The sequence below is a fragment of the Corvus cornix genome, chromosome 27 (assembly GCF_000738735.6).
Source record: "Corvus cornix cornix isolate S_Up_H32 chromosome 27, ASM73873v5, whole genome shotgun sequence".
In the NCBI taxonomy this organism is placed as follows: domain Eukaryota; kingdom Metazoa; phylum Chordata; class Aves; order Passeriformes; family Corvidae; genus Corvus; species Corvus cornix.
The window spans coordinates 4,481,041-4,507,424 of record NC_046355.1 but is presented as its reverse complement, the minus strand read 5'-3'; the positions used below and the strand labels follow the sequence as shown (position 1 = coordinate 4,507,424).

Sequence of the window (26,384 nt, the reverse complement as noted above, 5' to 3'; positions counted from 1 at the left end):
GGGCACACGCCGTTCCCCCCCGCCCCGACCAGCCTGGGGAGGAGGATGAGGACTGGCCACCTCGCTGCGCTGGTGGCCGCGGGGCGGGGGGGCTTGCGGGGGTCTCGCCGCCTCTCCCGGTGCTTTGAAATTGGAACTTCCCGCGGGAAAATGCTGCGAGAGGTGGGGGACGGCGGTGTCCCGCCCCCGCCGAGGATTCCCATTTTTAGCGCTGCGCAGGGACCCCCGGGGACCCGGTTTACTCCATGGCCGCGGCCCTTCGGTGGTTACTGAGGGGGAGGACGTGTGAAGCCTCCATGTTCCAAGCTTGTCCGCTGCCAGTGGCTGCCTCGGCCCCAATATTTTCCTCATTCCAGTGGCTGTCCCAGTCCCGATATCCCCCGAACACCCTCGTTTTGATGTCAGAAGTCAAGGAGGGTTTATGAGGACAGTGGGTGGCGCTGGGGGCTGACCCCATGGTTGTTTCTTTCCTGTCTGGACTGGATCTCCCAGATCCAGGGGACTGGGAATAACTCCTGGCTCCAGAGATGAACAAGGACAAAGCATCAAGACTCTGTGCCCTGATGGGTAATTCCTACGAACGTGTCCCACCGCCGGGTTAACGCTGCTGCGGTTGAGCGAGGAGATGGGAGGTGCACGTTCTCCCTCTTTTCATCCAAATATCCCTTTCTCCCCCCACCCCCCACCCGAGCCATTCCACAGGCTCCGAAGTGACGGCAGGAGGAGGAGCAGCAGCCACTGGTGGCAGAATCTGGCGTAGGGCCAAGGCTGAGTTACCAAGGTCTATTTATTTGGGGAGGGGGAAAGGAAGCAGATGTATGTACATATACATTCAGTCACGTACGTTTCCTCCCACAAAAAGGCCCCGTGAACGTATATTACATGAGAAGGTCTCCAGGTTATTATTATTATTAATATTATTTAAAAGCTGGGGTTGTGCCCCAAAGTGCTCGTTGTGGAGCGCAAGTGGCGAAGGGTCCTTGCTGGCCTCAGGTGCAGTGAGTCGAGGAGATGGGGACGTGTTTGGTGGCAGCCACGTGACAATGTCCCTCATGACACCTGAAGAACGTGGAACTCCATCTCTTCTCCCCCAGTGCACAGGGCCAGCATCCAAACCACAAACCGGCTACTGAGATTTCCTAAAACCATCTTTAAAGCCAAAGATTTGGCCCCATTCCTTCTTCCTTAGCCTCAAAGCTCCTGGACAGGCTGAGAGGGGTTCAGTGGTGTCCGGAGGCCCTGGGCGAGCTCTGCAGGAGAAGGAGGCAGAGCAGTGCCATCCTCGGTGATTGTATGAGCAACAAAACATGCACGGTAGCGATTGAGTGTTCCCACCTCGCCCCTCCGCGCCCCGACCCTGTTCGAAAATGAACAAGTCCTCAGTCCTGCTCCCCACCACAATGGGGATACTCGTCCCAGCCCACCCCGCTCCCACCCTCACCCTCACTACTACTGGGATATTATTCTGTGAAAGGCAAATTATTTGCCCCGTGGCAGCTGGACGAGGAGGAAGGCGCAGGTGGTGAAGCATCCGGCTGCTCCCCAAACCACGCCAGGTGTCCCTGGCTCGGTGGAGAGCGCAGGGTCCATGCTGCAGGCACGGCCCTGGTGGGGACCAAGCGATGGCAGGAGGGTTTGGGGTGCCAGTTGGCCAGATACAGACCCTGGATCCCCAAAAATGGGCCCCCGTGAGCTGTCCTCCCCTGGCCAGGGTTAACACCAGGGGTCCCGCTCGGCCCGTCCCCGGCAGAGGCTGTCACTGCGCTGCCACGCGCTGTTGATGAGGCTCTGGGCGTCCTCACATTTCTTCTTCACGGCAGCATCCAGAATGGCCTTGTGCTGGAGATCGACCTGAAACACGGATGTGGGGCATCAGGAGAGGAACAGACAATGGTCCCTTCTCCCTCTCGCTGTAAAACCACCTCAAATCCACATGGGAAAGTCGCCTGTGTCATGAATATGGTGACAGCAGGGCTGACCCAGGTTCCTCCCACTCCCCTTGCCAGCACTGGATGCTCATGGCTTGTCTTGCCAGGCTCTAAATCCCACATCCTGTGGTTATATGGACCCAGAGGAACTCTGTGGCTCTCCTGCCCTTTGTGGGAAAGCTGGGTTCACCCTACAGGGACAAATTCACCCCTCTGCCCTCCCTCCTGCAATGAGGGTGTGAGGCAGCCACACATGCTCACTTGGTAGATGTTCCTCCACGCGACGTTCAGCGCTGACAGGAACCTCTCCAGTTCTGTAGTGCAACTAAAATAGAGGACCCAGGGGGGCAGGAACTCCTTGCTGTCCTGAGCAAACTCCTAAATACCAAGAGAGAGGCTGGGTGTCAGCACTGGGTGCTCACCCAGCCCCAGGTCAGCGGGTCCCAAAGGCCTGCACTCACCAGGATACAGTACTCCTTGCCGGCCTCTGTGGAGACAGCAGTGATGTCCGTCAGCTCCGCGGTGCCCAGCGAGCGGAAGAAGCTGGTCTGACAGTCCTCGTGGCACGTGAAAGCCTTCTCATCCGTCAGCACCAGGCAGCAGGGAACACACGGCGTCGGGGCAACACCCTGGGGGATCACCTGTGTGGGGCAGGGAAGGGAGGGTGAAAGCTGGTATGATGGAGCCCCATCTCCATGGGGCCCCCTGTGGGGAAGGAAACCCTCCTGGCTCAGGATAAAGCTGCCTGCTCCATCCCGCCAGACATTCCTGCTCCCTTCGGCAGTGCCAAAGGGGCTCTGGGCAAAGGAGGGGGTCAAAGCACCCACGCTTGGGGCCTGTCCCCGGCTCACCCCTTTGGAGACAGCCTGGCAGAAGTACTGCATCCAGTCTGCCATGTCCTCCTCGTTCTCGGCGCTCAGCTCCAGGGAGGGCCGGTCTGTCAGGATCACCTGGAAGGAGTGGGGCCGGTCGGTGGTGTTGGAGCGCCGGCATCCCCCGCACTGCTCGCCGCTGGGAGAGAGGGGGAGGAGGGAGATGAGCGGGATGGAGGGGCCAGCATGAGCCTGAAAACAGCCTCCAACTGCCCTCCCTGGGCAGCACCTCACCCCTCTTCCCAACAGTCATTTCCCATCTCTGACATCCCCTGGGATTGCTCCGAGGACCATCTCCAGGCTCTGCACATTGCAGGAGAGCTGGAGGTGAGCACAGTGGGTCTCCCAGCATGGCTCTTAGAGGGTTGTGTCACCCTTCAGAGCCCGAGGCCCCATCCAAGGAAGGAAGTGAGCACATTTCCAGTGGCATGCACTGGAGCCAAAGCAAACGGGCACCTGCCCCCAGGCAGGAGCAGCCAGGATTCCTGCAGCATGGACCAGGTCATGATCCAGCTCAGAAGCCCTCCCTGGACATCCCGGGTAGCTCCTGCTCCCCAGATCCCCACTGAGTCTGGGTACTGTGTCCTACCAGCCACTTACCCCATATTGATGGAGAGCAGAGGGGTGACGTCCGTGCGATCCGGGTACTGGTACAAGATCCCGTTGCTGCCGTTTGGGAAGATCAGAGGGGGTAACTGCAGTCAGCTCAGCTCTGGTCCCATGCCTTTGGTCCTACAGCCACCCCTGCCCTGCCCTCCACCCACACAGCCCTGTGGGGTCACATTCTTGCTACTGGGCACCCACAACCAGTGGCTTTAGCCACCAAACCAGTGGCTTGGCCCCTTTAGGTGCCAGGATGAGTCCTCTCCACCTCCCACGCAGCTCCCGGACAGCAGACTGCTCCCAGCACCTTCTCCCAACAGCCCCATCTGACCACAGCCCCGGTGCCCACCTGAGCACCACGAAGCAGGGCTTCCACTGCTCCTTGCCCAGGTAGGAGGTCCCCGCCTTGTAGTGCAAGATGCCGTCCTTGGTGACGGCGTTTTCCGCCGAGGAGCAGCTGCTGCTGGCGGGTCCCAGCGCCTCGTCCATGGGGTCTTCCCAGTGAACGAGGCCGTAGAAACGCACAACCACGTTGCAGGCCTGTGAGAACCAGGAGGAGTCAAGGGAGGCTCCCGTGAGCCTTCGTCACCCGCAGCGACGGTGGCGATACCCAAACTCACCTCACACTTGGACTCCTGCGCCACAAACTTGGCGAGCGCCAGTTTCTCCATGGTGGCATCCGTGAGGATACTGGGATATGGGGGCTCCCGGCACCCTTTGATCATGGCTGACTTCAAGGAGACCAGGAAGAACCTGAGAGGAAGGCAGAGATTTCTGACAAGGCTGGGGCAAACAGCCCCTTATCTCTCTCATACACTCTGGTGCCCAAGGGGCTCCCCTTAACCGTGGGCCTCTGGTCTTCCAAGGAATCGCAAAATCAACCTACAGACCAAAGGTGATGGGAGATTGCAAAGTCTGAACTCCAGAAAGGAGACGGGTGACACTGGGAGGTGGGCACTCATCCCAGAACAGATCCCAGTTATGACCTGATGGTCACCTCCCTGAGGTGACAGCACACACAGGGACCTGGGGACACGCCTTGGAACTGAAGAGTTCGTCCCTACTCATCCCGAGTGACACAAAGGACACGTAGCCTTCATTGCCCAGAGCCCCAAGGCTCAGACTGAGGGATGGGGTGACTGTTTATCCAGGGAAGATACTTAGGTTGTATCCATGCCTGAGGCATTTCCAGCTGTCTGGTGGCATCAAACTAACCCCCAAACCTCCCACTGGTGGCAGGACTGTCATAAAGGGCTGTCTCCGGAGTCTCCCACATTCCTCAAGTTCAAGAATTCCAGAGTTCCATGCTCCGGGTCCCCACTCACTCGGTGAGAGCCACGTCAGCCGTGTCGAGCAGGAATTGCTTCCTCCGGTTGGTGCACACCAGGGTCACTGTCTGCTGATCCAGCCCCACCTGTGCCACACAGGAATGGTTAGGGAAGCCAGGCACGGGATGAGGGGCAACAGAGCAGGGATGACTGGGCTTCTGGCCCCAGGGAGAGGGTTAGTGGTCACTCCGCTGCCCATGCAAAGATGGGAGCAAGGTGGGCACCCACAGAGGTGGCATTGGTGGCATCACTTCAACTCTCCCAGTCTCAAAGGTTCACTGCCCAGAACACTCCCCATGGACACAAACACACCCCACTGTGATGCTCCTGGCACCTTCACCCTTGGACAGGCGAGAACTGACTCCCGACTCGCCTCTGGCTGCCCCTGGCCACCCGCCCCGGCTGGGCTCACCGAGATGTAATCCAGCTCATTGTAGGACACGGCCTCCTCCACCATGTACGGCTTCTCCGCTGCCCCTGGCACAGACACAGAGAGCCACGTGAAGGGGGGCACAGGACCCCCTTTGCAGCAGCAGCGATGGACCTGCAAACCGAGCCATGTCCCAGGCAGCACGGAGCCACGGGACACGTGTCCCAGGGCTCCTTGGGGAACAAGTCAATTGGAGCTCCCTACTGTAACCAGGGGACACAAGGGAACTGGCAGTGAAGGCAGCGAGCTGTGGTGGCCTAATCCATGGATAAGCCACAGATGAAGACCCCCTCCCTGCCACTGAGCCCAGGGGCTGTCAGGGTGACATACCTTTCCTGATGAGGTACACATAGCAATCCGTCAGCAGGACGTAGATCAGCTGCAGGTTCCCTTCCATGTGCCCCGTGCTCATTCGGATCATCTGCATGGAAAGAAAAGAGCGCTCAGCCCTGGGCTGATGCAGGCACAGAGCTGGTCCTTCGATCGATGGAGATCCCTTACCCTGAACAACTGCTCCTCGTTCTCCCGAAAGACATGGATCATCAGCAGGAGGAGATGGTTGTTATCCACCCTGTGGAGAGAGACAGCAGAGGATGGACATGGTTGTGAGGCCGGGTGAGTCCAGGAAGGGCAATCCCCTTCCTTGTTGAACATGCCCATGATTTGGGCACTTGTTAGCTCCCCAAGACCTTTTCTTCCTGACCCTTTGTGCCTCCTCTTCATCCTGGAGAAGGATGGGCTTTGCCCCCAAACCAAGGACAAAGGGGAAAGGCGTCAACTTGAGCTCAAGATTGTTTGGAAGATGGTCTCCCTGCTGAGCAAACCCATCCTCACCTGAACTCGGAGGGATGGGTCAGCTCCGAGGGGCTGCCCTGCCCTTCCTCCACCCCAGAGTCCTCAGCACTGCTCGGGGAAGGGCTGGGCTGCTCCTTCTTGGGCTCACAGAGAGCCGGGGGGTTGGTGGTTTCTGTCTGGCTTGTTTGAGGTTCATCACTCGTCCTTTCAGGCTCCTCTACTGCCCCAACTGCTTCTCCCTCTCTGCTTTCTTCTTCTTCAGGAGCCTCAGGGCTACCAGAAACATGTGGCGGTTGGCCAGGCCCTGGAGGGTCATGGTGGCCACCACCTGGTGCAGCAGTGTTTGGACTCTCGACGGTAAATCGGTAGAAGTCCATGGGGGCTGAAATCCCCTCGCTAAAGTCGCCAGAGGACGATCCATCTGGGGTCTCCCCTGGCGTGCCGGTCCGAAAGGGCTGCCCGGGGGGCTCCAGGGCGGCGTTCCAGCCCCCGGGGTCCAGCTGCCCGTTAAGCCTGTCCATGACCTTGCTCAGGGGCTGCCCCACGCTCTCCATGGACGTGTCCTTCATCTCGGGGATGCGCAGGGCCAGCGGGCCGAGGGCGGCGCGCTCCACGCCCTCCTCCGGCCCACCCGGGGCAGCAGGGCCCTCGTCCCTCGGCGGCTCCTCCCTGTCACTGAACCCGTTGACGCCGCTGTCCCCACTGGCCTCGAGCGCTGCGGGTGCTGGGCTGTTCACTGCCTCCTCAGGCTTCACCTTCTTCTTCTTGCCTGTCTTCTTCTTCTTGGCCAATCTGTGAGAGAGAAGAACGTCACTCACTGTGCCTGTTTAGACTCTGAAATACGCAGGGGGTCCAACCCTTTCCCAACGACATTCCTTTGCAGTTTTCCCTATTGCAGAGAAATCCTTCTATCGAGAACCTTGCTCAGTGTGCAGCTGTATAGAGCCCCCATCTCTGTGCTGCTTTTCAGGAGACACAAGGTATGGACACTTTTTCCTACCTATCTCAAAAAGAGGCATCACTGCTGACACAGCACCTTGAGCTTTCTTTCAGCTGTAAAGGGATCACAAATGGTTGTGGAGCTCAAGTGATGTGGGAGAAATCCCTGGTTGAGATCAAGAAGCTGGGAAGGGAGGACGTCTCTAGAAGTGGGAATGCCGTGTCCCCGCCTGCCAGAAGAGGGAGATGCAGGCTGGAGCACACCGGGATGTGCTGAGGAAGTGTTCCGGCACCCACGGCACCCAAACGGCTGCCAGGTCACCCCTGCTTGGGAAGCGAGCCCAGTGCTCTCCTTCCCTGTGCCTGCCATGTGGGATGATGTGCAAAACCCAGCTCCTCTGCTCCTTCCCCAGGAAAACTGGGCACGAGAACAAAGCACAGCCCTGCTGGGCGGGTTTGGGGTGTCCCCATCACTGGGTGTGAGCAGACAGAGCCTTGAGCTCTTTGTCTGGATTGAGGGCTGGGAGGGATCCCTGGGGATCTCCTCTGCAGGAGTCATACGCCCAAACACCGGCCGGGAGCTCTGCAGAGGCATCTCTTGTGACAGGTTTGGCCACAGCTCATTGACAAAAGAGGAGGAGGGACGTGATGGGAGAGAAGATTCAAGCCCCAGAGCTGCTGCAAAGCTGCCACCAGCTGGAGAGAGCTCCACATAAAAGCTCATGGATTACTCTGAGCCCTCTGACACACACATTGGCAGGGAAAGGGGGTGATGTGGAGTCAGCACAAGGACCCGAGCCCAGCCCCACAGGGCTGAATAAAGGCTGCAGCACAAACATCGTCCTTGCTGGGATAGAAGAGGTGGCACATCCTCAACATCTACCACCCCTTCTCAGGCCAGCAGCTCTGTCCCTACCTGATGACCTCCAGCTCCGTGCAGCTCTCAGACTGGTCCGTTCCTTCGGGGGTGGCCTCTGCCTTGTCCCGGGAGGCCGCGTGCACCGGCGTGGTGTCGGCAGAGGACGGCGCCTCGGCCCTGTCCTCGTTGAAGGGGTTGTGGCGCTGCGTGGGGCTCCTCACCGCGGCCCTGCTGCCGTTGGCCTCCGAGGCGGTGGAGCGCGGGCAGCTGAGCGTGTCCGTCAGGTCTCCGTCTGCAGGGACAAGGCGGGAAGAGCGGATCAGCACCAGCTCGGGCTCCTGCACGGAGCCAGATCAAGCCAAGCTGGGGACTCGGGGCACTGTGTGGGCACCCTCCTGGCGAGGAGGGACAGGAAGGCCAGCGTGAGACCCAGCACCCCCCTGCAGTTCAGAGAATGCCTGAACACAACAGCTCCGTCACCCAGGAGCCGGCAGCCGGATTGAGGAGCAGAGGCAGTGTCTGTAGGAAGAGTTTGAGGGGACTCGGGGCCGTTGTTCCTGAGCAAGATGACAGCGAGCAACGTGGCTGCTGGTTCTCCCCTGCCTTAGGGCCGTGGGAAGGGGCTTGCTCGGCTTGAAGGGCAGACACGGAGCCAGCCCATGGAACAGCGATCCTGAGGGAGCTGGCTGCTCTCCTCTGCTCACACGAGACACTCACGGGGGCTGGAGTGTGCTGGAGGGAGAACACAGCACTCATGGGGGTCTGAGGACAGCAGGTGGCACGATGGGGCGGAGCACGAACAGCTGGGCCCATGTTAGTCTTCAGAGGGAAAAAAAGCAGTGGAGAAGGGCTGCAAGAGTCATGCTGGGACTATTATTATCCATTATCCATCCAAAATCATGGTTAAAGGAAGGTTATCCATGCCCTTCTCTTCTCCAGCACCATTCCTGGTCTGGTGGAAGGTGTCCCTGCCCACGACAAGGGATTGGAATGAAATGATCTTTAAGGTCCCTTCCAACCCAAACCATTCCATGGTTCTATGATTCCTTTCCACAGCCAGCTAAAAAGACCCTTGGGAAGAAAAGCACAGCCCTGGCAGACTGATTTGGGCTGTAGGATTTGAGGTGGAGAATGAAACCTCTTGTAAAACTCTAATCCAGGCAGTTTGTGCTGGATGATTCCAAAATGCCACTTTGTTCCCACTGAAAAACCTGCCCTGGAGCAGGGTGTGAGCTCTACCAGGGAAGTCAATCGGGTTTTAATACCTGCATTAAAGGGAAATTCATGGAATTGCTTAGGTTGGAAAGATCCTCCAAGATAATCGAGTCCAACCATAAATAAAACAAAACAAAACATTTAAAAGCTGTTTCAGCCCTGGGTTCCCAGGCTGCACCACCAAATCCACATCACTTCTTTGGCCTAAATCCTGCTGGTTCTGGTGAGACAAAACAATCTTTGTCCAAAATGCAGAATTTCATCGCAAAATGCATTTGCTGAAAATGGGGAACAGCACAACCTTCTTAACCTCTGCTCTGTCCCCACAGCGAGGAATCCATCTGTGAGCTGACCTGGCAGGGGGTTCTGATGACAATTTCCCTGTGGCTGAGGAAGCTCAGCCTGGAGCAGTGCTGGATCCCAGCAGCACCACCCTGCACATGGGAGCTGTGTGCACCTCAGATCCAGAGGGATCTGCCCCCAGCACCCCTCAGCTTCTCCCAGCCTCCACCCAACACCCACACTGGAGCTGTTGGCTGCACCCTGGGTTTGGAAATGTGGTTTGTACCCTCCAGGGACAGGTTAAACCACCTCTGTGACATCCCTGTGCGTGGGGAAAGAAAGAAGATAAGAGGGAGCATGTTAGAGCCCAAGAGCAAGCCACATGGAATTCAGGCAGATTTGCCCAAATATTCCCCAAATATTCAGGTGGTACCATCAGGCTCCATCCAGCTTTGAGCTGTAAGGGATGGAGTGTGGGTGTGTTTCCTCTGGGGGTGAAGCAGACAGGGTCCTGCTCCAGTGGCACAAAGAGAATGTCCACAGGGGCTACATGTGGAGGAAGAACAAATTCCTTTAAGCTGGGCACGTGCTCTTGGCCATAAAGGCCACAGGTAGCTGGTAAGTGGGTTTAAAAAGTGGTAAAATCAATAAAAATAACAAATGTAGTGAGCCAAACTGAGCACGGCCATGTGCTGGATGTTGTGGCTTCACGGGAGAAGCTTTGACTCAGGACAGGATGATCCAGGGAAAACAAAACCTCCCAAATTAATCCCTGCAAAATGCCCAAAATTAAAGGCAGCATAATTAGTTCAGCTGTTTTCCAGGGCTTTCAGGAAACCAATGATGGTGGATCAGTTTTTCAATCAGCACCCTGTGTGCTTTACCCCACAGAGAAAATCTATGGCATGAGGGCAGCTGGCACATCCCACATTTTGGGCCTGTACGGAATTCCATCAGGACAGGGCAGTTGGTTGTTAAAGAAACAAACATGGGAACATGCAGCAAGCTCAGGGGGCAGCAATGCAGAGAGGAAACCAAAATGCTGTAAGAGATGAGCGTGTCCCACCTTCCCAGTCTCTGCTGGGCATGGTCTGCATTGCTGGAAAGACATCTCCAAAATCATAATCTACAAAAATGAGGGATAAAACTCAGGATTAGAAATACAAGTAGTGGGGAGGGAAGTGGGGAGGGGGGAGAGTGTGAAGGGGATTTGGGGAGGGAGATGGGAATGGGGAGAAACAAAACAATCGTCCACTGGTATCTGAAACACATGAGAAAATAGGGAATGTGGATGTGAATGGAAACCAGCTGCACTGATGGGTGTTCCTTCTGGAACAACAGTGTTATGGGAGCTAGAAAGGGACCAGGGAAGGCCCCTTTATTCAAGCTGCTGGGAAGCTAAACCAGATAAACAGTGTCACCTAAGGCTTGATCCTCTCTGGGAAGCAATTTAGTCTCTCTGTGCCTCCGTTTCCCCACTTCACACTTACCTCCCATAGATACTGTGATGTTTGACTCATGAATGTTTGCAAAGCCAGGGATCTGATTAAAGGGAAAATCTTGTCCTCTGATCCTACAATCCCCAGTTCCACCTACACTCTCAGGGTAGAGACATGCTCCTGTTGAAGTGATGAGCATGGTAATAGTCACAGGGAGAAGTTAAACTCCTCCATACCAGAGGAGCAGCAGCAATTCCTGCCCTCCTGGATCCTGGTCCAGCATTCCTACATCAGCACCAAACCCCTCTGTGCATGGGGAAACTGAGACACACAGCACAGCCATTGCCTGGACACATGGAATAGGCTGAGATGATGCCAGACACAAAATCCATCTCCAGAATCTCCTGGATCTCTACTCCAAATCCCTCTTCTCTTGAGCATTAAGCACCCATCCACCAGACAGGCTGGAGAATGCAGCCAAACCCAAGGGACACCCAGTGATAGGGACAGGCAGGAGGTGTCTGGCACCAAGACATGCTCTGCTGAGGGAGGAGCAGGAATACAGACCCAGGGATGCAGCAGAACAGCTGCTTATGCCAACCCTCTGGGGACAGAGAACCTTATTCCTTTGATTTTTATTTCTAGGCTCCTCCTGCCTTCTCAGCTTCCTGGGATGCTGGAGATTTGGCATGAGCAAGTCCCTGAAATCAAACCCTTTCCTGAGTGCAGATGTGGGTGAGCCCAAACCAGTGCTGTGCTTCCAAGCCCTTTGTTAAAACAACTTTAATGCCCATCCCAGGCTGTTCCTTCTCAGCATCTTTAATACCTGAGGTTCTGTCTTGCACATCAAGGGCAACTGGTGACCCTTGTCTTGAGGGAACCCATCTGTGTGTGGGTTCAGTCCCAAATTCCCTGCATCCAGCTAACAGTTCATTCCATTCCAGTTCTATTCCAGAATCCCCTTTGCTCAAACTGACAAAACCCAGGATTTTGGATTAGGAACAGCATCAGCAGAGCTGCTGCTTCCTGCGAACATGGGTGCAGGACAGGAGCTCCCTGCTCTGGCTGCAGTGGGTTCATGGGGCACAAGGTACGTGTCTGCCCAGGTCACCAGGAACAACATCCAGCCTCTCTGAAGGGATAAGGGGGTGAGTAGGACAATTTATCAGCCTGCTCAAGATGTATGAACAGGAAAAACCAGCACCTCTGAGACCACTGGCTGTCTGTCTCCCAGACTGCAGACACAGAGAAGACTCTGGAAACTACTCCCCACCAGGTCCAGCACACGTGGGTTTCTGGACAGCAAAACAAGCACTTAAAAACCTCCCCTGCAGCCCTGTGTCCCTGCTGACCTGGAAGCCACATTCAGATACAGGCACGGCCTTCACTCTGTGGGGAGATTCCTCCAGTTCTTGCTAAGGACAGGAATGGGGCCTGGGAAAGTCCCTCTCTCCCAGTCAGAGGCACAGAATCATCACAGAATGGTTTGGGTTGGAAGGGACCTTAAAATTCACCTAATTCCACCCCCTGCCATGGGCAGGGACACCTTCCACTAACCCAGGGTGCTCCAAGCCCTGTCCAACCTGGCCTTGGACACTTCCAGGGATGGGGCAGCCACAGATCCTGTGGGGCACCCGGTGCCAGGGCCCCACCACCCTCCCAGGGGGGAATTTCTTCCTCATATCCCATCTAAATTTCCCATCTTTAATTTAAAACTCTTTTAGTTTAAACACATTTCCCCCTGTCCTGTCTCCCAAGGATGTAAGACAGGAGACACTCCCAGTCTGGCTGTTGGGTCTCTTGCTTTGGTCTCTTCCAGTCTAAAATTTGCCGCCTTATCTGAAGGGGATGTGTGAACAACACAGCCCTGCCCACACCGTCCCCAAAACCCACTGACCCTCGCTGGATGGAGCAATGGCACTGTCGTCCCATTCCAGGTTGGTGGAGGTGACAGAGTTGAAGGAGTTGAGGGAGAGGCTGTCGGAGCCGTGCACGGAGCTGGGCAGGCGCTCCTCGAAGTCCAGCAGGTACTGAGGCTTGTAGTAATCCGGCATGTACGGGGCCAGATCCAGGTACGGAGCATCCTGCAGGGCAGGGAGCGCGGCGTGAGTCAGGCTCCAGTCACTGTTACTGGCACAGCTGGGGGGAAATGCCGCCCCACCAGAACAGTGGGACTGTCCCTTGAACGTCCCCTCTCAGTGTCCATTTCAGAGGAAACCCAGCAGTTTCACCGAGGGTTATCCAGTGGATTTGTGTTTCCTGGAGGGACACCAGGGTTTCGTACCACACTTGCAGAACTCAACTCCTTTATCCCCACCAATCTGCCCTGCAGCTGCCTTGTTCCTCCTCCAAACAGTGAAGAACTGAGCAACAGGAATAAATCCCATTCTTGGATCCCCAAAGACCGAAAAGTCTTTCCCAAAAGCATCAGCATCATGTTTTCAGCTGAAGGTCAACAGGAAGGTCCACCCTGGACCAAGTCCTGGAACCTGTCCCACCCTGGACTTTCCCTGCTCCGCGTTCCCGCTCTCCCAGAGTCGGAAGAACAGATCAAACACTCACCAGGTCCAGGTCAAAGCGGATGAACTCCAGCCCAGACACCAGCGTTAAGAACAAGGTCAGATGATCGTGACTGCAGACCAGGGCGTTCCTGCCACAGGGAGGAACAAAAGAGCTTTACAGAGGTGGGAAAGAGGAGAACCAGCTACAAGGGCCCTTCTGCTTCTTTGGAGGTGTCTCTGAGCTGCCATAGATCGGCCCCAGAGCTGGCAGCCCACTCCTTGCCTCCACAGGCAGCCACTATGTGCTGTCCCCAAACTGAGCTACAGCTACATTTCCAGGTGTCCAGCAGGGCCAGGTGCTGTCCCCAAACTGAGCTACAGCCACATTTCCAGGTGTCCAGCAGAGCCAGGTGCCTGAACAGGAGCTCGGCAGCTCCTTGGAAACCATGGAAAAATATAAAGGGGACTGCAGAGTAAAAGCAGGAACTAGGAGAAATGCTTGCAGGGCCTCACAGAGATAAGAGGACAGTGTGTCCACATCTGGGACCTTTAAATCAACCAGGTAAACCCCACAAGGAACAAAATCAAACCCTGATCAGCTGCTTGTCCTCCACTGGCAAATTCAGGCTGGCTTCTGACAAGGAGGGATGTCAAACAGTGCCCAAAGGAGAAGTACTGGGATACTCACTTGACATAATACTTGTGCAGCAGGCTGAGGTTCTCCTGGAACAGCCTCAAGTAGCTCTCCAAGGAATTTTCGTTGAGGGCAAGGTACAGCCAGGCCCGGCCTGGAACACAGAGCAGCAGAGAGATTTATCTGGAAATACATGAGAAGTGCAACAAGCCTAGAAATAATAATGAATTAGTTAAAACTCCTCAGATCATTCATTTGTATCATTTGAGGGGAGCAACTGTGGGGGAAATCTGGGAGGGAAAATGCCAGTGAGGGATTCACGATTTGGAGTAAAATTGGTGAGAGACAGGTGAAGAAGTAGCCACACAACTGTGTATCCCCAGCAAGATGGGAGCCCTGCCAGAAATGCTGGGAGAGGTGGAGGGAGAATTGCTGTGAATCACCCCAGGTGAGATTTGACACAAATTCTGGTGCAGAGAGAGGTGACAGCGGAGTCTGTGCTCAGCTCTGCTCTCACCAGTACAGGCCCAGGACATGGAGGATCTGGGCACCATCCTGCGTCAAAAGCGGCCTCGATGGTCCCGAACATCTGCTATGGACAACTGGGAGCAGGGAAAATGCAGAATCATGCACATGACTGCTACAGCAAGATGTGGGGCAAGAGGGAATGCTCCCATCTGCCAGGAACCCTTCCTGAGGGCACGGCGCCACAGAGCTCCCATCTGCCAGGAACCCTTCCCAAGGGCACGGCCCCACAGAGCTCCCATCTGCCAGGAACCCTTCCCCGAGGGCACGGCCCCACAGAGCTCCCATCTGCCAGGAACCCCTTCCCGAGGGCACGGCCCCACAGAGCTCCCATCTGCCAGGAACCCTTCCCGAGGGCACGGCCCCACAGGGCTTCCATCAACCACAAACCCTTTCCAAGAGCATGACCCCACAGAGCTCCCATCTGCCAGGAACCCTTCCCAAGGGCACGGCCCCACAGGGCTTCCATCAACCACAAACCCTTTCCAAGAGCATGACCCCACAGAGCTCCCTTCTGCCAGGAACTCTTCCCAAGGGCACGGCCCCACAGAGCTCCCCACCTGCCAGGAACCCTTCCCAAGGGCACGGCCCCACAGAGCTCCCATCTGCCAGGAACCCTTCCCAAGGGCACAGCCCTGCAGGCTTCCCATCCTTCCCACGTGCTACCCTATGCCAGGAACTCTTCCTGAGGGCATGGCCCCACCGGACTCCCATCTGTCTGGAACCTTTCCTTGGGTTTCAGGGCAGCAGAAGCTGGGCTACACCTCAGCACCTGACCCCGAGGCATGGTGACATTATTTCTAGAGACCTCACGTGGTCACAGCAGGACTCCCACCTCCTTGGCACAGGCTGCCCAGGGAAGTGGTGGAATCACCATCCCTGGAAATGTTGAAACTACATGTGGATGTGGCACCTGGGGACATGGTTTAGTGGTGGACATGGCAGGGCTGGGTTAATGGTAGGACTTGATGATCTTAGAGATCCTTTCCACCTTTAATGATTCTGCGATTCCTTTGCCTGCAACCTGGATTCCAATGGCTCCCTCAATCCACAAGCAGCCCCAACTCCTCAGCACAACCTGGACCTCCCCAGGTGTCCCCAGGCCCAGAGCTGGGGACACTGAATACTCACTCCGTCCCAGGTTGGTAGCCACGTGCTGCAGCACTTCGATCTGTTTGATGGCTTCCCGGCGCGTGAAGTGAACGACCAGCACCCAGTACCCTGAGGAAAGATCTTGCAGCCTGGAGGAAGAAAAATCCCAGGGAAAAATTAAACAAAAGCTTCATTATCTCCACCCCAATCCCTGCCTAGATGCTTTCCCCATGCTGAGGCTCCACACCAGGCTTTTTCCATGGGGAACAGCAGCATCCCAGAGGTGGGCTCCAGGCTCACCCGTACAGCAGAGCGTGGTCCAGGTGCTCACAGAGCCGCTGCAGGACCTTGTCGTGGTTTCTGATGGCCGGTGTCTCATCTTCACAGGCAGCAAAGTAGCTCTGCAGCTGCAAAAAGAAGAGATGGGATGGCTGGAACGCCCTCCTCCAGCCCACGAGGAGCAGGTGGAGCTGCCAAAACGCTCCTATCCAGCATTAAACAGTTTTTTGTGACCTCTCAGCTTGCAAAACCCTGACACAGGTTTTACTTACAGGGCATAGCTGTTGGTTTTGAGAGGACCTAAAGGCAGTAACTACAGGGAGAACCTTGCCCAGTGTCCCCACATCTCACAGCCCAGCAGTGCTGTGGTGGGTGAACAATCAACTTCTTGTTGGTGAGCAGCCTCTTCCCTCCCAGCCAACACTACAGCGGGGTCTGGTGGTTCCTCTGCAGCCACCACAAAGTGGTTCAGAGCAGAAATAAACCCCAGCTCTGCTCTGTTTCCGGCTCTGACATGGATGAGGCCTCTCCTCGGTTTTGCCAGAAATCCCCTTGTACCCAAATCCTATATCCCTTCCCAGCTGACCCACCGGCCTCCTCCTGCCCCCAGAGCTTACGGATCTATTTAGGTCCTGTCTCACACATTCTCGGCATCCAGGCAGGGAGATTACTTTCCCAGGATGTAATCTCAGCTGGATAGGCCATGGCTGTTTGCTGGCAACAAGCAAGAACAGCTCAGCTGAGCCACAACAATATTATAGACAATATGTGTGTTATTTTAGTGACCTGACATGTCTTTCCCAAACCTCGCTAGATGATAGATGTGTAAAACTTGACATTATTGTGCTTGTCAAGTCTGACCTGTCCCCCAAAACAGGTTTCTCCTCCAGAATTTTTACTAGAGAAGGTCCTTTAGAAAAATCATCCAGACTTGATGTGAAGTTATCCAGGGGTCAGAGAACACCTCACAGCCCCTGGGAACTGATCCCAGCAACACTCTTAAGAATATAAACATATCAAGCTCCAACACCCTCCTGGTCTGAAGACCTTGAATCCCTCTGGAGCTCTTAGGTAAGATGGGGAGCCAGGCATGTTCCTGCATGGAGCTGGTCCCAGCCCTTACGTGGGAACAAACTGCTGAGCCTGGAGCATCGCAGCCAGAGTTCCCTTGTCTGATGGCACAGCCCTGCTCTGCCTGTCCCTGTCCCGTCTGTTCCGCAGGTGAATCCCCTGGGGAAGCAGATCCACAACAAGGTGGTGTTTGCAGAGGCACCTGTGGGTGCTCCGGAGATCCACAGGGGTTTTCACAACACCCAGGTGAGACCTGGAGCATTTCAGCTCAGCAGCTCCTATCCATTTTTGGGGGGAAGCTGTTCCAGAAGATTCCCACTATTCATAGGCAGCCCACACTGAAACAGAGGAAAATGCCCTAAAATCCCACTATTTAAGAAAAATTTCAGGAGGTACTTGCAGCCAGTGTTTGAAGCTGCAGCAAGGACACCAGAGGAAGAAAGAAAATCATAATTTAGAGCCATATTCCTCAGGTGATGGATAGATGGAGTCATGGGGATGATCTCCAAGAGCTGGAGCTCACTAAAATATCCCATTTTTGGGAAAACTGAGGCAGAAGCAAAGGTCTCACAAGACATGAGCCAGCATTTGAAGGCAGAAATTCCCAGCTTGTCCCAACCAGGCTGTGGGTTCTGCAAGGAGCTGGGGCACTCCTTGGAGGAGGTTTCTGCAGGCTCTGTGCTGGATTGGAGAAATGCAGCTGTGGGGGAGAGCTGGGGAGAACAAGAATGAATCAGGCATTTCATTAGCTCACCACCAAAAAAAAGGAGACACAGCTTGGGGAAGTCAGTGTGGAGGGAACTTGGAGCCTGTCTGTGCCTCTGACTGGAGGAATTCCTCGTGACAAAGACACTCCAAGCCTGGGCAGCAAAAGAGATGAGGAAATAGAAATATTTCCTCTTTTTTCTTTCCTCCTTTCCCCCCCAAAATAACTCAGAACTTTGTCATGCTCCTTCCTGCAGCCAGTGCACAGCTCCCATCCCTCTCCATGGATTGACCTGCTCCCGTCATCCAAGGGTGCAAACTATTAGCAAATGGTGGTTGTCTGTGTCTAAAAAATGGCTTTCTCTTCCCTAGAAAAGCCCAATCTTCCCCCAGGAAGGGGTTTAGGTTTTGAAGGGTTTGTTCTGTGTTACACCAAGGGTTGGTGTCCCTTTTAGCTGCTCCACAAGGAGCACTGAGCCTCCTGCTCTGCACAAACCAGTTCCCCCTGCATCCCCCTTCCCGGGGAGGCTGCGGGAAAACCCAGCCCCATGGCCATATCCAGAGCAAACCCACCCCAAAAGGCTCAACCCTGTCCCTGTGGCACATCAGGAGCCAGAGGATGAGCTGGTGTGACTGTGCTGTGCTCTGAGTCACGGGGTCACACCAGCCCAGCGAGCAGCAAACGCGTGCTCAGCAGTTTGGGATTGGGATTCTGGCACTCCGAGTCACGGCCCTTTAGGAGCTGTGGGTCACAGGGAAGCTCACAAGGGCTCACTCCCACTGAGATGTGCCACCACGGCCCCATACAGCGTTGCACCCAGGGATGGTGCCATTTCCAGCATCCCTCCAAAATAAACACAGCCCAAGGCTTCCAGGGACCAGCCAAGGGCACGCACAGCTCACTGGAGCACAATTCCCAAAAGAGATCAGGGAGTTGAATCCCTGCCCAGCCACCACCTGGCCAGCGAGGAAACAAGACACAGCAAGCCTTGGGATCTCCTGGGTGGAGTCATCCCTCCAGCCAGGGTGGGGAAAGATTTGCAAAAGCTGATGGGGAGGTGTTTTTGGCTTGGGAAGAAGGGTGAAGACACACAGAGAAAAGTTAGGATGAAACAGCTTTTCTAATTGGGGAACAAAGTCCAGCTGCACCATTTTTCAAAGATCCAATTTTGTAGGAAGTACAACCGCAAGCATCACGGGGAATGATCCCAGCACCTGCCCCTCAGCATGGTGATGGCAGGAGTGATGTGACACTGCCCTGAAAAATGGCATTTTATGGAGTGTTTATATGGAGTCTCCTGTAAATAGTTATAAAACACACATGGATAATTGAACCAGCCTCTCCTTCAGCAGTCAGACCTGTCTGGGAGGTGGTGACAAAACTTCATGAGGCATCCCCAAAGCAGTTCCCTGACACAGCTGGGCAGTGAGCCGGGCTGGAGCCAGGGAAATCAGGAAGGAGGCAAATAATTGGGTTACAAACATCACCCTGGGTTTTCTGAAGAGATGCTCTTCCCCATGTCTCCTCTGCACCCCAAATCCAGAAGGAAGGGCTGAAGGCTGTCTCGGATGGAGGACTCATGAGGGGCATGGCAATGCCTGGAGCCCTGACCCGGGGCTATTTATAGACATTCCTGTGGCCAAAATAAGCACTGCTGGCATGCAGAAGGCATTCCTGCCATCCACCCACCGGGACCACTCTGCACCCCAAGCAGGTCTGAGCACCAGCGCTCATGGGACAGAACCTGCTCGGGGAGAGGGCCACAACAGCTCAGCCATGGGCTGAACACACCTGGGAGAGCCTGGAGCAGGAGGGTGTTTGTCCAACGGGAACAGAGACCTGGCTGGCACCGGGGAACACTCGCACCTCATCCCCACTGAGGAGGAGGAGGAGGATTTAATTATTTAATTGCTGTTTATCAATCACAAGTTCATTTTTCTGGCAGTGACACACCCCGCTCCACGCTGGCATGCACGAGAGAGGCTTTTCCTTGCACAATTTTATAACCTGTTAATTGCAGTGGTTCTCAACGAGGGTGAAGTTTTCCAGGCTGATCCGCAGAGCTCTTGTGTTGCAAGGGAAGCCAACAAAACATCAGGGAGGTGTTCTGGAAAGCCCATTCCCAAATCTAATCATTCTTGTGGTGGCTCCTTTACCCTCTCCTGTAATTCTTTACCTTTACCCTCTCCTGTAATTCTAAAAACTTATTGGAATACTGAAATAGTCTCCTGATCTGTTCAGGGCTGGCCACAACCCAACTGAGTCCACATCTCCCCTCTGTAAATCTGCCCTGCAGATGCTTCACCAGCAGCTGTCCAACATCAATTCCATTTCACTTGTTCTGCTTGGTATTTCCCTGCCAGGGCAAACACGGTGAAAGAACAACAAACATCCCTTGCACTCCTCAGCTCCTTAACTGGGATGAGAGAGGGGAGAGGTGCTTCAAAACCCTCATTCCCGCCCACAGTTCATGGACTGAGATGAGGGGTTTTCCCCAGCTGGAAGAGCTGAGCACTCTCAGGAGCAATCCTGGAGCTCCAGGGAGCACAAAAAGGGCGACTGATCTTGTCCCAAACGACGACAGCTCAGTGCCAAGGGAAGACCCAGTGGGAAGGGCCAGGACAGACACCTCAGACCTGTCACTTTCACACCTGCTAAGGGGGTACAGACATTCAATGGCAAATGGATAGAGGAGGCTGAACTCCTGTACCTGGAAAACTCCTAGTTTTCCATACCATCCACAACAGCAGGCTGAATTTCATGGCAGGGGTGCTAGTCTCTCTCTTACACTTGTATGACCCAAACCCCTAAAACTCAGCTTTAGCAGGACATTTTGGAAGTCACACACACGATCTGACTCAACATTCCTTACAACAAACTTCCAAACCAGTACTGGCCTCAGGGCCCAGCTTCCCACTTCATGGGCATCACCTGGATCTTTGGGCTTTTGCTAGGAAAAACACACCAGGCACACTCAAGAGCATCAGCACCTGGAAGGCACCACGAGTGCCACTGGAGCAGCCTGGAAATGTGGAGAGACAGGAGCCTGACACAGGTGAAGCTGAAACCCACAGCAAAGTTGCTCCTTGCTGGAAACACTGAGCTTTGATGCATTCCCAATCCAATGCCAGCAAGGTTGTCACCTCCTGGGACACATATGCTCCTCAGCTCACACCCCCCCCGGCTTTTCCAGGGCTTTCCTTCACTATTTCTAAGCAGCAAAGCTTGCAGCAGGCTGGACCCATGTGTGGCTCAGACAAGGATAGGATTTTTTCCAGTGGGAACGCTTAGGGAGCATCCTGTTCCTCTGTCAGAGTGAGCAGAGCAGGGGCCAGGCACAGAACTGGCTGCAGCGGAACAGGATCCCTGAGCTAACCAAAGGCAGATGGGAAGGTCACATGCTCAGCATAACAGAAAAAAATAGATATTATGGGGAAAAAAAACAAGTCCAGTGGCAAACACACCAGAAGCAAGCAAGGTGCTGCTGTCCCACGGAGCTGATGCTCCCTCACACGCTGGGTATCGCAGCTCCGAGTCCTTCCCCACTGACCACAGTCTCTGGCCCGTGGTTAATTCAGTTACACCTCTTGGACCAGTTCACCACAAGTGGAGAAAGCTGAAATCACTCAACAGCCACCAAAATTGTGCAATCAGAGGCAGAGAGGCTCAGAGGCCTTGCTTTAGCTCCTCAGGAAAACCATGGCCAAAATTCACCCTCCTAAACCAACTGCCCTCCCAGTGAAACACTTTGTGTTAGAGGGAGGAGAACAAGTGGGATTTTTTAATTCCCAAAATGTTGTCCACCCTCAGCTCCAGAGCTGATTTTGGGTGTTATAGAGGACAAACGTCAGTTTAGGTACCTGCAGAACCCAATCCCCTTGAAACTGTGGACAACGAACCTCGGATCATCACAAGACCTGTGGTGGTCAGTGTGACTACCAGAGTGGCTCCTGGATGGCCAGGCAGGGAAGTTTCCTGATCGCTGGGATGAGGCAAGAGGAATTTCTAAAGAGATAAACCTTGAAATACTCAAGCAACCTAAGCAATACACAGCTGTGATGAGAGCAGAACCACAGCACCACAGAGACAAAGCCCCTGCAGGCCCACCAAAACACATCTGTGGACTTGTTAAAAGCACCTGGGTGACCCTTGTGTCTTGTCTTCACAGACAACTCAGGAGCTCCATGAGATTGCTGCTACCTTCACCCACAGGTTTCTGGCAGCTGGCAAACGTGGTACACGTGGCAAAGGAACAGGCAGGACTATCATCTTAAAGTGGTCCCTGCAGCAGCAACAGATGTGGCCTGGAGAGATGAGTGAGAGAGAGGAAAGACCCTGGCAGAGATAAAACCCCTGTGGTCTTTGAGCCAGCGAGGTGCCCCTCAGCAGGGAACAGAAGGCAAGAGACTGTTTGGCTGTTTTTACATCTCCAGAGCTGCTGCCTCCATGTCACAGCAGTTGAGCTAAATAAATCCAGCCAGGCAGAGATGAGCACATTCCCTACGTGATTTGAGTAGGGATGCTCCACTCCAGAGCTCCCTGCTCCTCTCCAGGGCACGGGGATACTAAGCCATGCCCAAACCCACCCTCTCTCACCATGCAGGAGCAGAGGTGTCACAGCAGAGCTCAGCAGCACAGGAGACTGCAAAGGCATTTCAAAGGTACAGGGCTAAAAATCCAACCCAGAGACAGGCAGCAAGGGCTCAGCACTAACTTGCTGTGAGGGCAGTGGAAACCTTCCCAAAGTCATGCAGAAATGGAGCAGAGCCAGAGCTTTTGGCAAGAACTCCTGCAACGTCAGCAAAAACCACCGCTCCACCTGATTGACATGCACCAAGGATCAGCTGCTCCAGGGTTCATGGCAACGTGTGTCCTTCAAAACCAGCAGAATGGCCTGGAAACCAGAGAGGAGTCCCAAAATCTGGGATTCTGACCTCTTTTTTGATTTTACATTCAGCTCCTGGAACTGTCAACAATAACACTGTTTAAGGACTTAGTATTTTCACCACCTAATCCCAAGTAGGAGAGCACTAAACCCCTCCTGAACCCAGGGAATGTCCAGGAAAACCCAAGAGAACACAAACCACCAGCTTCATGGACCAGGGAACCTGTAACAGCTCCTGGCTACCAGGAGATGCTTGGCCAAGGTTGGATTTGAAGTTGTTTGCATTTCTGGTGTGTTTAGAGTCCACCTGGGCAGCACCAGGAAGCTGCTCTCATCCCACTGCCACCACATACAGCAGCATCTCCTAGAAGGAAACAAGCACTTGAGTGAACAAGGGCCTGCACACTGAGCCATAACATGCTCATCTCCAGCCTTCTGCCCCTAAATAAAATATAAAAAAAAAAATAAAGCCCTAAAAAAAAAAAAAGCAAGGGTTAGGCATTAATTTGTGCAGTAATTTGAGCTGGAACATGGCCCTCTTAGCAGGAGTGGAACTGAGTGGGAAAAGGGAAAAGAAACGGTAACAAGACAGAAGTAACACTGTCCATCTGTGCAGAAAGCATCACCCTGGGAATTAATTTACAGCTCCCAGGGAGGACACAGAGGACAAGCAGTAGATGGGAAACCAAAACCATGCTCCCAATTCCCTTGGAACTGAAGCAGGGACCCAGCTCTCCAGTGCTGAGCTTTCCCAGCCTCTCCTGAGGCCACCAAGAGCAGAAACCTCTTGACATCTCTCCGGTTGGAGAAGCCTGTTTTGCCTAAGGTAGGTGTTTTCCTCACTTTTTGCAGTGGAGGCCTGACTTTACACCTCTGACCTCACCCCTCCAAAATCCATGGCGGAGCTACCACTGATCTCCCACTGGTAGCTGGTAACACACAGAGAATCCCACAGGTTGGAATTACCCTCTGCAAGCAAGTTTGCCACTTTTCCATCCGTGCTCCATCCCTCATGTCTTTCCAGGAAAATAAGAGAAATGGTCCTGTTCACTGAGGTTTGAGGGATTTGCTTGGAATCAAAGCATTTTTTTGCTGTGGATTTGTACAGAATTCACCCACCGCTTGTGCTCAAATTCCCCATCCCTAAAATCCAGCAGCACTGGTAAAAACTGAAATTACAGCCAGATACTGTCACAGCCCTGAGTGTCAAACACTGCCCCAGGGCTGTGCTGCTGCTCTTCTTCCCCATCCGAGGCTGCCAAGCACAGGGTGCTTCCCCCTAGGCAACTCCATGAAAATAGGGCATTTTTTCTCCTCTTTGGGTCTGCAGCCGAGAAAAGAAAACCCACACCATCACCACAGACACATCCAAACCCTCCATCCCACACCTGCACCGGTGGTGAAAGTAAGGAGTGAGCAACCCACACTGTGAGGAAGCTTTCAAAATCAGAGGCAGGATGCTCGGAAAACTCCAAGCCCCATGACACAATTCCAGCGCCAAGGAGTTACTCAAAAGAGAGCAGGATTTCCCAGCACAAAGCCACTTGCTCCCTTAACCTAGTACTTTACTCTTGCCACTCACAGGGAAAAAAAGGATCAGGGATTACAGGCTGAAGTCAGAGAGGTCAGTGCTCTCCAGAGGTAGCAGCTCCATAGCAATTTCCCTGAGGAAGGAGAACTGCATCCTGGGGGTAAAAAAGTAGGGTGGGATTTCACCATGGCCTGAGTTTGATTTTACTAGGATGGTAGAAATCAATCCATCACCCTGAAGTAGGTTCCTACACTTCCCTGAGTTTTGCTCTGAGCAAGAATGAAGAGACAGGATTGGAAAATCCCAAAATTTTCACTGCTGGACCAAGACAGGAGTTGGCAGGGATCGGGCAGGCCAAGGTGTGTTGGCAGAGCTGGAGCTGAAGAGTCCTCGTCAACCACAACAATAATTAAAATAAATATCATGTTGATTTTTTAGCATTTCCAAACGTGATCTTCCAAGGATTTTCTGAATGCAAATAAATTATGTCCAACCAGTCCTGCATGGGAAGTTGTATTCCTTATATGTACAGGGAAACTGAGGCAGGAGCATTGCAGAGCATTGTGACAGAGCTCAGAGCAGGATGAACATCCACTGATTTCCAGATAGATACAAGATTATCCTTAATTTTTAGAGGACAAAAAGGCAAGAGACCAGAGGTCAGGGTCATCCATGGAAGAAAAAAGCTGGGAGAGGTTTGCACATCCATCCTACGCCCCAGAGGCAGTGTCCAGCCATCCCTTTCTTAATAGCGCCAGAATTCACTCGTGCTGGTCTTCATAGGACAAGTTTTCATGGATGAATCTGTGTTAGGACACACTGCAGAGCACAGGAAAACTCCTATTCCATAAGGCAGAGGAAACCCAACAACTGGAGTAACAACAGCGACTCCAGACAGCCTTTCCCCCAAAACCTGGGACAAACACAAATGAAACTCCTGTTTCCCCTGGCTCCCGAGCAGGGGTTTTTTTTCAAGGATGGTTGGAGCTCACGTGTGGGCCAAACCAAAACTTCCAGCACGTCCTTACAATGCACTCCTTTGGCCTTCCCAAAGATTCCAGCATCCTGGTCCTCTCTGTGCCTGTCCTGGTCCCCTCTGTGCCAGCTCACAGATGTTTCCACCACCAGGATGGGCTTTAAGAAACCATCCGAGGAGAAACGAGAGGCAAGGAGAAGGTGAGAGCACACATGTTCAGAGCCCTGTTTTGAGGGCACAGAGCAGGGCACAGGAATGAACAACACGTCCCCTCTGTCTATGGGGAGAATGTCCCAGGTCCTGCCCCTCTATCCTGTGCCCTGGACATGCCTGGCTGGAGGGAAAACCTCTAGAAAGACGGTTTTAGGCTGGACTCCAAATCCCTCCTGAGTAGAGCCCCCAGAAGAGGGGTCCCCCCAGTCCTGTCCTTTGAAAAGGGGAACCCTGGGTGGGAGAATCCTAGTATATCCCAACCAACTGAGACAGAGGGTCCTGGGGGTGACCCCACACCCCAGATGTGCCACCACCAGAAAGGCTGCATCCAACTTCACACCCTCAACATAGGTGGTCTCCAAGGACACCCCCAAAAGTGTCCTTGACCCCACACTCCTGTATCAGAGTTCATCAGTATCCCTGGGATGTTCCTTGGGTGTGGGGGTATATAGGATTGTCCCCCAGCCCCACACCTCAGGCAGGGGGTCCATGGGGACCCATCCTTCAACCCAACATCCATGGCAGTGGTGTGTGTCTGAGGGGTCCCCAGGGGTGTCCCCCAGCCCTGCACCTCTGGCAGACACAGCCCCACCTGCACCCCTGGGCAGAGGGGAGTCCCCCAGGCCCACAGCCCCATTCTCAGCCACAGGACAGAAAGAGGTCCCAGAGCTGTCCCCAGCACCAGCTGAGGGGGGTCCCCATGGCTGCCTACAGGCCCAGAGCCCTTGCAGAGCAGGGTCTCCTGGGCTGTCCCCAGCCCTATAACCCGGCAGAGGAGGGTCCCCAGGGCCATCCCCAGGCCCACAGCCCTGGCAGAGCCGGGTGAGGGAGCCCCAGGGGCTCTCCTAGAGCTGTCCCCAACCTCACAGCCCCGGCAGAGGGACTGTCCTCCCGGCTGTCCCCGGCACAGGGGGGTCCCCACTCCCACAAGGGGTGTCCCCAGGGCTGTCCACCACAGCACAGCACCGGCCTACACCCCGGACTCCAGGACTGTCGTAGGGCTGTCCCCAGCCTCGCAGCCCCGGCAGAGGGGTTCCCCAGGGCTGTCCGCAACTCCCACAGCCCAGGGGTGTCCCCAGGCCTAGTCCCCTCAGCACCGCGGGTCGGTGTCCGCAGCCCCCGCCGTGCTCCCGCTCCCACCTTCTTGACGGAGAGGGAGATGTTCTCCAGGATGCGGTCCTTCACCTCCGCCGGCTCCATGGCGCCTCCGCCCGCCGCTGCCGCCGCCCGCCGCGCCCGCCCGGCGCAGGCCGAGCGCCGTCCCGCCCGCCGGGCCCGCTC

At 54.7% G+C, this 26,384-nt stretch overlaps 1 protein-coding gene across 2 annotated transcripts; it reads right to left on the bottom strand.

The window, feature by feature from the left end:
- Window positions 1–769: 769 nt before the first annotated feature.
- Window positions 770–26,320, bottom strand: PLEKHM2 (pleckstrin homology and RUN domain containing M2). Of its 2 annotated transcripts, XM_039565786.1 has the most exons (20): window positions 26,244–26,320; window positions 15,743–15,849; window positions 15,482–15,591; window positions 13,880–13,979; window positions 13,253–13,340; window positions 12,588–12,774; window positions 10,318–10,377; window positions 7,812–8,046; window positions 5,996–6,748; window positions 5,663–5,732; window positions 5,492–5,582; window positions 5,144–5,208; window positions 4,729–4,817; window positions 4,024–4,156; window positions 3,753–3,943; window positions 3,401–3,466; window positions 2,780–2,939; window positions 2,390–2,569; window positions 2,190–2,306; window positions 770–1,851 (listed from the first exon to the last, which is right to left on the bottom strand). In XM_039565786.1, exons 1-20 carry the CDS (start codon window positions 26,301–26,303, stop codon window positions 1,714–1,716), a joined length of 3,000 nt encoding a protein of 999 aa, XP_039421720.1. In that variant the 5' UTR covers window positions 26,304–26,320; the 3' UTR covers window positions 770–1,713. The 2 variants fall into 2 exon arrangements, with proteins under 2 accessions (XP_039421720.1, XP_039421721.1); XM_039565787.1 differs by lacking the exon at window positions 10,318–10,377.
- Between the last annotated feature and the right edge of the window lie 64 nt (window positions 26,321–26,384).